This window comes from Arachis ipaensis, chromosome B8, assembly GCF_059453495.1.
Source record: "Arachis ipaensis isolate K30076 ecotype BB chromosome B8, ASM5945349v1, whole genome shotgun sequence".
In the NCBI taxonomy this organism is placed as follows: domain Eukaryota; kingdom Viridiplantae; phylum Streptophyta; class Magnoliopsida; order Fabales; family Fabaceae; genus Arachis; species Arachis ipaensis.
The window spans coordinates 138272069-138282200 of NC_142443.1; the positions used below are offsets into that span (position 1 = coordinate 138272069).

General features: G+C 37.5%; 1 protein-coding gene across 2 annotated transcripts; it reads left to right on the forward strand.

Moving 5' to 3' along the window:
* The first annotated feature begins 741 nt into the window (after positions 1–741).
* Positions 742–7889, forward strand: LOC148550027 (uncharacterized). Of its 2 annotated transcripts, none has more exons than XM_088497343.1 (2): positions 742–1849; positions 7500–7889. In XM_088497343.1, exons 1-2 carry the CDS (start codon positions 742–744, stop codon positions 7523–7525), a joined length of 1134 nt encoding a protein of 377 aa, XP_088353469.1. In that variant the 3' UTR covers positions 7526–7889. The 2 variants fall into 2 exon arrangements, 1 of the variants encoding a protein (XP_088353469.1); XR_015896750.1 differs by lacking the exon at positions 742–1849 and adding an exon at positions 5898–6030.
* Positions 7890–10132: the final 2243 nt, after the last annotated feature.

Below are 10132 nucleotides of genomic sequence, written 5' to 3' on the forward strand. Positions count from 1 at the left end.
TTTTTCAGATGCAGGTCGAGAGGCATCTCGTTAGGCGTCTGGACTCTTGAAGCGGAGTGGTTACTGGGATATTTTGTTATGCTATGATGTATATATATGTACTTAGTTTTCTCTCCGCATGACTTATTCTTTTTGATCCTCTTAGAGGTTTATGGAGAGGCAGGATTGTGTATATGTACTTTTGGGTTTTGGATATGTATGTATATATATGTGTAAATATTCTCCAGCCAGTCTTGACTTCGCAGGCTGAGTTAGGAGCTTGATATTTTGTATCTTTGGCACTCTATTCCCACTTCTGTTAGCTTATGTTTGATAGTTATGGTTTTCTTAGCACGTAAGTTAACTCGTTCCTTGAGCGTTGCGCCTTTATTGTGCGATTTTTATTTCCCACTTTTCTTCAAGGCTCCTAGCATATTATAACTCTTCTGCTATTATATGTACTTATTTTATTTTAGAGGTCGTAATACCACATCACCTCTGTTTTACGACTTAAGCGTAAAGCTTTGTGTGGTAGGGTGTTACATTAATGGTATCAGAGCAGTTCGTTCCTATAGAGCCTGAAAGACGGACTAATTGTGCTTCTGTGCATTCTCTGTATATGTGTTTATGTGCTATTAGGATATCTGATTGATATATATGGCATAAACGTTTGTGAGCATGCATTTGGAACTTAAAGCATTAGACCTGCGATATTGAGACTGATCAACTTAATATCACTTGTTTGGTGTGTATAGGGACCAGATGTCGACTCGCGGACGCGGTCGCGGGCGAGGTAGAGGTAGGACAGGCACCGTTACTCCTGTACCCACAGGGACTGATCCAGTAGACTTTATGGCTGCCTTGGGAAATATGGCTGCAGCTATGCAGGCAACAGCTGAAGCACTGGGTAATCATGGGAACAATAATGATGGAGACGGTCCTATGACACTTGCTACATTTCTGAAAGTTCGCCCTCCGACTTTTAGGGGAACCTCAAATCCCACTGATGCAGATAATTGGATTCAGGCTATGGAAAGGGCATTACAGGCACAACAGGTTCCTGAAGAGCAATGGGTTGAATTTGGAACTTATCAGTTGCAAGGTGAAGCTCAGTATTGGTGGCAGGGAACACGACGTATCCTGCAGCCTGATGGTGCTGCGATTCCTTGGGAGGTTTTTCGGACAGAGTTCTATAAGAAATATTTTCCTAATTCATCCAGAAATGCCAAGGAACTTGAATTAATGCAGTTAAAGCAGGGACAGATGACTATTGCTGAGTATACTAGCAAATTTGAGGAGTTATGTCGCTTTTCTCGTATCTGTCAAGGTGCGCCTGAAGATTTTGCTGAATGGAAGTGTATTAAATATGAGGTAGGTCTTCGGAGCGATATTCTGAGCTTCGTTGCCCCAATGGAGATCAGGGTATTTTCTGAATTGGTGAATAAGAGTAGGGTGGCTGAGGATTGTGTGAGGAAGGCGGCAGCAGAGAAAGGGAGTTTGAGGATGCCTTTTCAGAGGCCTTCAGGGAGGAACTTTGCTCCGAGAGGTAGGAATTTCAAACGTGGAGGTTTTGTTTCGCAGCAGACTCAGGGTCAAGGTAATTACAGAAGGCCGAATACCAATGCTAGTCAAGGAAAAAGGTTTGGGAAGCAGCCACAGCAAGATCTGAATTGTCAGAAGTGCGGAAAGTATCATCCTGGAGTTCCGTGCAGACTAGGACTTGGAGTGTGCTATTCCTGTGGACATCCCGGGCATATAGCCAGTAATTGCCCTGAGAAGAAGAAGTATGAGACTGGTAGAGTGCAGCAGCCGGGGAGAGTATACACCACTTCTACCATTGGTGCTGAGGGATCTGAGACACTGATTAGAGGTAATTGTGAAATGGCTGGTAAAATCTTAAATGCTTTATTTGATTCAGGAGCAAGTCATTCATTTATTGCATTTGAAAAGGCCCATGAATTAGGATTGAGAATGGTGGTTCTAGGTTATGATTTGAAAGTATATAATGCTACTCATGAAGCTATGGTGACTAGGATAGAATGTCCACAAGTTCCTTTTTGAGTGCAATAGCGTGAATTTGTGCATGATTTGATTTGTTTGCCTATGACTGGTCTTGATCTCATTTTGGGATTGGATTGGTTATCCAAGAATCATGTTTTACTTGATTGTTCTGAAAAGTCAGTACAGTTTATGCCGGAAGGGTCAGAAGCACCGGTTGTGGTGAATAGTTACTATTTGAATTCTATGATAGTAAACTGTTCTGGAACCGAATGTCAGGGTACTATGTTATTAACTGCGGGAGTATCAGGTGATGATCAGAGTTTAGAGCAGATTCCCGTTGTATGTGAATTTCCAGATGTGTTTCCGGATGATATTAATGAATTTCCACCTAACCGGGAAGTGGAATTCGCAATTGAGTTGGTGCCTGGAGCCGGTCCGATTTCAATTACTCCTTATAGGATGTCGCCTTTAGAAATGGCTGAACTGAAAGCTCAGCTGGAAGATCTGTTGGGTAAGCATTTTATCCGACCAAGTGTTTCTCCGTGGGGAGCGCCAGTGTTACTGGTAAAGAAGAAGGATGGGAGTATGCGGCTGTGTGTCGATTATCGGCAATTGAATAAGATCACTGTGAAGAATAAATATCCGTTGCCTAGAATCGATGATCTAATGGATCAGTTACAGGGTGCCGGTGTATTTTCTAAGATTGATTTGCGATCCGGATATCATCAGATAAGGGTTAGAGACGAGGATATTCCGAAAACTGCTTTCAGAACCTGTTATGGTCATTATGAGTATACAGTGATGTCTTTCGGGTTAACTAATGCCCCGGCAGTATTTATGGATTATATGAACAGGATTTTTCGACCGTATCTGGACAAGTTTGTTATTGTCTTCATTGATGACATTCTTGTTTATTCTAAGACTGAAGAGGAACATGCTGATCATTTGCGAACTGTGCTGCAAATTCTGAGAGACAGGAAGTTATATGCTAAGCTATCTAAATGTGAGTTCTGGAAGAGTGAAGTGAAGTTTCTTGGCCACGTGGTGAGTAAGCAGGGGATAGCTATGGATCCTGCTAAGGTGGAAGCAGTGATGAATTGGGAGCGACCAACTTCAGTGACAGAAATCAGGAGTTTCCTAGGTTTGGCGGGGTATTATCGCAGATTCATTAAGGGATTTTCACAGCTCGCCTTACCTTTAACTAAGTTGACTAGGAAGGATACACCTTTTATCTGGACTCCAGAATGTGAAGAGAGTTTCCAGGCATTGAAGCATAGGTTGACTACTGCACCTGTATTGGTATTACCTGAACCAAGTGAATCGTTTGAAGTGTATTGTAATGCATCTCTGAAAGGGTTGGGGTGTGTTTTGATGCAGCACCAGAATGTTGTAGCATACGCCTCACGGCAGTTAAGGCCGCATGAGATGAACTACCCGACACATGATTTAGAACTTGCTGCTGTTGTGTTTGCTTTAAAGATTTGGAGGCACTACCTCTATGGCGTTAAGTTTCATGTTTTCTCATACCATAAGAGTTTGAAGTATCTTTTTGAGCAGAAAGAGTTGAATATGCGTCAGAGGAGGTGGATGGAGCTTCTGAAAGATTATGATTTTGAATTGAATTATCATCCAGGAAAAGCGAACGTTGTGGCGGACGCTTTGAGTCGGAAGTCTTTATATGCAGCTTGGATGATGCTACGGGAGGAAGAGTTACTGAAGGCATTTCAAGGTTTGAATTTGGGAGTTAGAGAAGAATCTGGAATTTTGTGTTTGAGTCAGTTACAGATTTCAAGTGATTTTAAATCAGAACTTCTGAAGGCTCATCAAGATAGTGAAGCGTTACGTTAGGTATTACCAGCAGTTGAACAGGGAAAACAGTGGAGAGTGTCAGAAGGTCAGGATGGTTTATGGAGGTTCAAGAACCGGATTATTGTGCCTGATGTTGGAGACCTGCGACAAAGTATCTTGAAGGAAGCTCATAAGAGTGGATTCTCAATTCATCCAGGGAGTACTAAAATGTATCAGGATTTGAAAGCGATGTTCTGGTGGCCAGGTATGAAGAATGATGTGGCATTGCATGTATCTAAATGTTTAACGTGTCAGAAGGTTAAGATTGAGCATCAGAGACCATCAGGGACCCTTCAGCCTTTAGAGATTCCACAATGGAAATGGGAGAGTATCGCAATGGATTTTGTGATAGGGTTGCCTAGAACCCGATCAGGTTATGACGCTATTTGGGTGGTTGTAGATCGATTGACGAAATCAGCTCACTTTCTTCCTATCCGAATAAGTTGCACAATGGAGGAATTGGCTCGAATGTATATCAAAGAGATTGTCAGGTTACATGGTGTGCCCTCTACTATTATATCTGATAGAGATCCCCGTTTTACATCAAGGTTCTGGGGAGCTTTTCAGCGTGCATTTGGGACTCAGTTAAGCTTGAGTACTGCGTATCACCCTCAGACAGATGGTCAGTCAGAAAGAACTATTCAGACCTTGGAGGATATGCTAAGGGCTTGTGTTTTGGACCAGCCGGTAAGCTGGGACCGGTATATGCCATTAGTAGAGTTTGCTTATAATAATAGCTATCATGCGAGCATCGAAATGGCTCCATATGAGGCTCTATATGGCAGGAAATGTCAGTCTCCGTTGTGTTGGTATGAAACTGGAGAAAAGAGTTTATTAGGGCCTGAGATGATAGCTGAAACGACTGAGCAGATAAAGAAGATTCGTAATCGAATGCTTATAGCCCAGAGCCGCCAGAAAAGTTATGCTGATCAGAGGCGAAAGCCTTTGGAATTTGAGGAAGGAGAACATGTTTTTCTGAAAGTAACACCAACCACTGGAGTGGGAAGAGCTATTAAGACCAAGAAACTGAATCCCCGTTATATTGGACCGTTTGAGATTCTGAAAAGAATTGGACCAGTGGCTTATAGAATTGCCTTACCGCCATACCTTTCGAATTTGCACGATGTATTTCATGTATCACAGCTTCGGAAGTATACTCCTGATGCAAGTCATGTTCTAGAACCAGAACCAATCCAAGTGAGAGAAGATCAAACACTCCCAGTAATTCCGGTGAGGATTGATGACACCAGTGTTAAACGATTACGAGGAAGGGAAGTATCATTGGTAAAAGTAGCTTGGAGACAAGCAGGTATCGAGGAACATACCTGGGAACTCGAATCAGATATGCGAAAGGACTATCCACATCTCTTTTCAGGTAACTATATTTGAATTTTGAGGGCAAAATTCTTTATTAGGTGGGTAGGATGTAAACCCCGGTTAAATTAGTAGATAATTAGTTAATAAATTATTTTTTAATAAGGAGGATTAGAAATGCGAATATTATATCAAAATAGGGTAGAGCTCATCGAAACGAGAATTTTGACACTAATTTCGAAGAAATCGGTCCAAGATTGGACCAAATAAGCTGAACCGGTTGAACCGGACCCAAACCGGGCCGTCGGTCCAACCGGACCAACACTTTAAATGAGCCGAAAGCCCTTTCTTCCTCATTTTCACGTATGAACAACGTGAAAGCTCCGGGGAGAATGAAAGCTCCCGAAACCTTACGGTAATCTTCCGATCCCCGTAACTTCTCCGTCCGAGCTCCGATTGCTGCACCGTTTGCGGCCACGCGTTCACCGCGTCGAGCTCTACATTTCTATCGGAACAATTTCATAGGTAACTTGTTTAATCACTCTCAGCTTCATCTTCCCCCAATTTTCGAATTTTAAGTGGGAATATTGAATTTCTTTGATTTCTGATGTTTTAGGATCCAATTAGCTTGAGAGAAACGTTCACTCTTGCTTATGTGAAGCTTGGGTAAGGTGAGGATACGATAATTCTATTTTAATTTCATTAAATTTGAGCTTTGAGTATTAAATTGGGTATATATGTATTATGAATGTGTATTAGGTTGAAAATAAATAATTGGAGCTTGAAATTGTGAATACTGGAACTTGGAGGAAGCGGATTAGTTGAGTTTTGAGGGGCTGTTTTGGTTTTGAATAAATAGCTTTGGTCGTTACGTGAAAATCGGCTAAGGTATGGTTTAGGTTTCTTACATTTAATATATAATGTTCTGTGAAAACTTAGGCTAGATGACCATAGGATAAGTTGGAATGCAGGTGTATGTTTAATGTTTAGTAATTTGTCGATGAATATATTTGGTTGAAGTTTATTGGATAATTAGTTATTAATTTTGGATGGTGAATGTTGTTATGTTAATTTGGAGAGAATCATGGTTGAATGTTATTGTTGATGAATATTGTTGGTTCGGTGCTTGTTGATTAACTAATGATTCGATGAATTATTGATTTGAGGTATTTTGTGTTAAAAGCCTAGGATTTGTGAACTATGACTCTTAGTTGAATTTTGGTTGTTGGATTTGAATATTGTATGAGTTTAATTGTTGATTTGAGGTAGATTTATTGTGGTGGTTGTTATGATGATGAGAAAGGGTATGTTGAATTGAAAAGAATACAGGTTTGGACCCAAACAGGGTGGCAAAGTCCGAGTTTTAGAGGAGATGCTGCCGAAATTTTATAAAAATTAGAGATTTTGTTTATATGATTATTTAAAAAGATTTAGATTTAAAGGTTATATGGTTTGATTTTGAGTTATTAAGAAAATGAGCATGTTTTAAGTTTAGTTCATTTGGAAAAGAATGAATTATGTTTTGAATTGGAACTATTGATGGACGGAATGAGAGGTGTGATAATGAAGGATAATGATTGAATATGATTGACATATAATGATGAATGAGATGTGATTGAGAATGATGTGGATGTTGATGAATTTTAATTGAATTATTTATATGGCTTATGAATTTGAATAATCTGAGATACGAGATTCCCTGGATTAAGTGCCGTGGCTTGCCACCACGTGTACCAGGTTGAAAACTTGATACTCTGTTGACCCTACGACGTAAGTGTGACCGGGCACTATATAAATTCCCGGGAATGTTACCCCCATTGAGCAATATTGATTATTTGAGAAAAATCTATGCATAGACTCTTGGGGATGCACGTCGGGGGACAGTCTAAGGACAATTCAGACTTGTCGGGTTGGCTGGATAACCGACAGATGAGCCTCATCAGCCATAGGACAGGCATGCATCATATGCATATTACTTGAATTACTTGCTTGTGCTCTAATTGGGTGTGCCTATCTGTATTTGCCATGCTAAATGTGTATTTGTTACCTGCAGTAGTTGTAACTTTCTTGTGTTTGCCTTTATCTGTTTATTTGTCTGTGAAAATGCATGATGGAATTGGAGGTATGGAGGAATGGCAGTATGGGACTTAGATTTAAGGTTAAGTTAAGTTAGGATTAAATATTTCTAGGAAACCACCTTTTATGGCTTCTGTTTAATACTTTAAGCTCTACAATCTGAGTGTCGGCGTTCTAGGATTGCCTCTGGCATTCCCAGGACCTTATATATTATGTGTGTGGCACCTTTACCATACTGAGAACCTCCGGTTCTCATTCCATACTATGTTGTTATTTTTCAGATGCAGGTCGAGAGGCATCTCGTTAGGCGTCTGGACTCTTGAAGCGGAGTGGTTACTGGGATATTTTGTTATGCTATGATGTATATATATGTACTTAGTTTTCTCTCCGCATGACTTATTCTTTTTGATCCTCTTAGAGGTTTATGGAGAGGCAGGATTGTGTATATGTACTTTTGGGTTTTGGATATGTATGTATATATATGTGTAAATATTCTCCGGCCAGTCTTGACTTCGCAGGCTGAGTTAGGAGCTTGATATTTTGTATCTTTGGCACTCTATTCCCACTTCTGTTAGCTTATGTTTGATAGTTATGGTTTTCTTAGCACGTAAGTTAACTCGTTCCTTGAGCGTTGCGCCTTTATTGTGCGATTTTTATTTCCCCCTTTTCTTCAAGGCTCCTAGCATATTATAACTCTTCTGCTATTATATGTACTTATTTTATTTTAGAGGTCGTAATACCACATCACCTCTATTTTACGACTTAAGCGTAAAGCTTTGTGTGGTAGGGTGTTACATTTGTCATATTAAAATTATAATATCTTTGTTCATTTTATTATATGTTGAATAAATCAGGATGAACTACAATGTGATAAGTCTTAATTTATTTAGGATAGAAAAGAACAACATATATACCTATATATTAATATTTTTATATAAAATTCTATAGTCATCTTTTTATATATATAATTTTGAGAAAAAACATAAACTATAATCCATAGTTAAATATATGTCATAATTTATTTAGAATTTAATTTCGATGCACTGTCAATGTAAAGTAGTTTTATACATGCATTTAATTACGTAACGATAGAAATAACTACATTTTATATTGACAGTGTGAATGATCATCCAAAAAAACGAATACAATTACACTGTATAAAACGGTTTATACTATTAGTGCATCAAAATTAATTAAACTCAATTTATTTATATAAAATTATATACTATATCATGTTATTTGAATTAAATCAGACATATATTTTATGTTAAAATATTTATTATTATTTGGTATCTAATAATGTACCACAAGTTTTAATATAAACTAATTCAATTATATTATGTATATATTAAAATAGTCATTTGAAATAATTATCAATATAAAATATATATTAAAATATAAAATTATTAAAAATAAGTTAAATTATATATATATATATATATATATATTAATTTATACATAAATATATTATGATAACTGATTTTGAACATTTTTAAAACTACTCAACATGTGACTGAACTTGAAGGCTCTATCTGCTTATTGCTGCTGGAGTTAAGAATTTAGCTACGATTCCTTCCATTTTAAGCATTTTTTTTCTTTTTTTTTTTTATATATTTAAAATTTTGAAAACTGATTTTTTCTTTCCTTAAGGTGCTTGTTTCTTTTAGTTTCCCTAAATTAGAAAAAAGAAACAAAAAGGAAAAATTTGAAAGACGCGTGTTCTTTATTTGTTAACGCACTTCAGTTTCAATTTAACACGTTTGTAGATTTGTTTAATAAGAAAATATAAGGGAAAAAAAAGATAAAATGAGAAGAATTCTGCTGGAGAATTAAGAGGATATAGTCAACAACAAGCTAATAAATATATTTAAACTACATTCTATATTAATTAATTGTCATTAATTATTAATTATATAAATTATATTTTTAAAAAATATAAAATTAATGATTATTAATTACCTCTTTTTATTTTAATTTATTTTTTATTATTTATTATATAAATCCTAATTTCTCTTAAAAAAAACGTCGGAACTAAAAAAACACCAAAATATAAGATAAAAAATTATCTCAAATTCTAAGAAAAATATACAAAACATAGGAAAAAGAATCATCTACATCCTAAGAAAAAAACATACAAAACATAAAAAAAAGAATCATCCGAAATTTAGAAAAAAGAAACATAAAAAACTAGTTAAAAAAATCATTCAAAACCAAATAGGAGAGGAGAAGAAGAAGAGCCTTATGATGAATGGCGATGACATCTTAGACGGTGTTGCGTGTACGGTGGAGACTCGTGGTGGCATGTTGCAAAGAGGAAGCCACGGAGGCTGGACATGGCGAGTGGAGGAGTTGCCATGGATCGGAGTAGTTGATCGCGCGTCGTGAATGAAGGACCGGCGGTGGCTACGGCACAACAGGTCGGTGGGCAACGACGTTGACGAAAAAAGAACGGTGACGGAACATGTGGAAGAGGTCGCGCAGCGCGTGAAAGAGGCGACGGTGGTCGGTGGGCGGCGGCGTCGAAAATACGTGGAGACGGCGGGTTTGAGGAGGGAGAGATTTGACCATAGTTGTCAGAACCGAACCGGTGATCGAACCGGTCAGGTCATTGGGTCACTGGGTCATTGGTTCAACCGGTGGGTCACTGGTTGAACCGATTGACCCGGTCCTATATAAATAAAAAATAAAATATAGTAAAAAATTTAAAATTAAAATTTAAAATACATATTTTCACTAACATTTTAAAAATATCTAGCTATTCTAAAACAATATGAAACAGGAACAATAAGTATTTTGTTAATTTTACTCTATCATAAATATTTTTATTTTTTATATTAAAATAACGATTATTTTTGAATTTTAATAATTTATTAATTATTTTATATCTATTATACTATTATATACTACAAATATT

Excerpts from the sequence above, each read along its gene's own strand:
- LOC148550027 (XM_088497343.1), top strand. The coding sequence starts at position 742 with ATGTCGACTCGCGGACGCGGTCGCGGGCGAGGTAGAGGTAGGACAGGC. Across the intron at positions 1,850-7,499 it reads ATCTGAGACACTGATTAGAG|ATGCAGGTCGAGAGGCATCT; the intron begins GTAATTGTGAAA and ends GTTATTTTTCAG.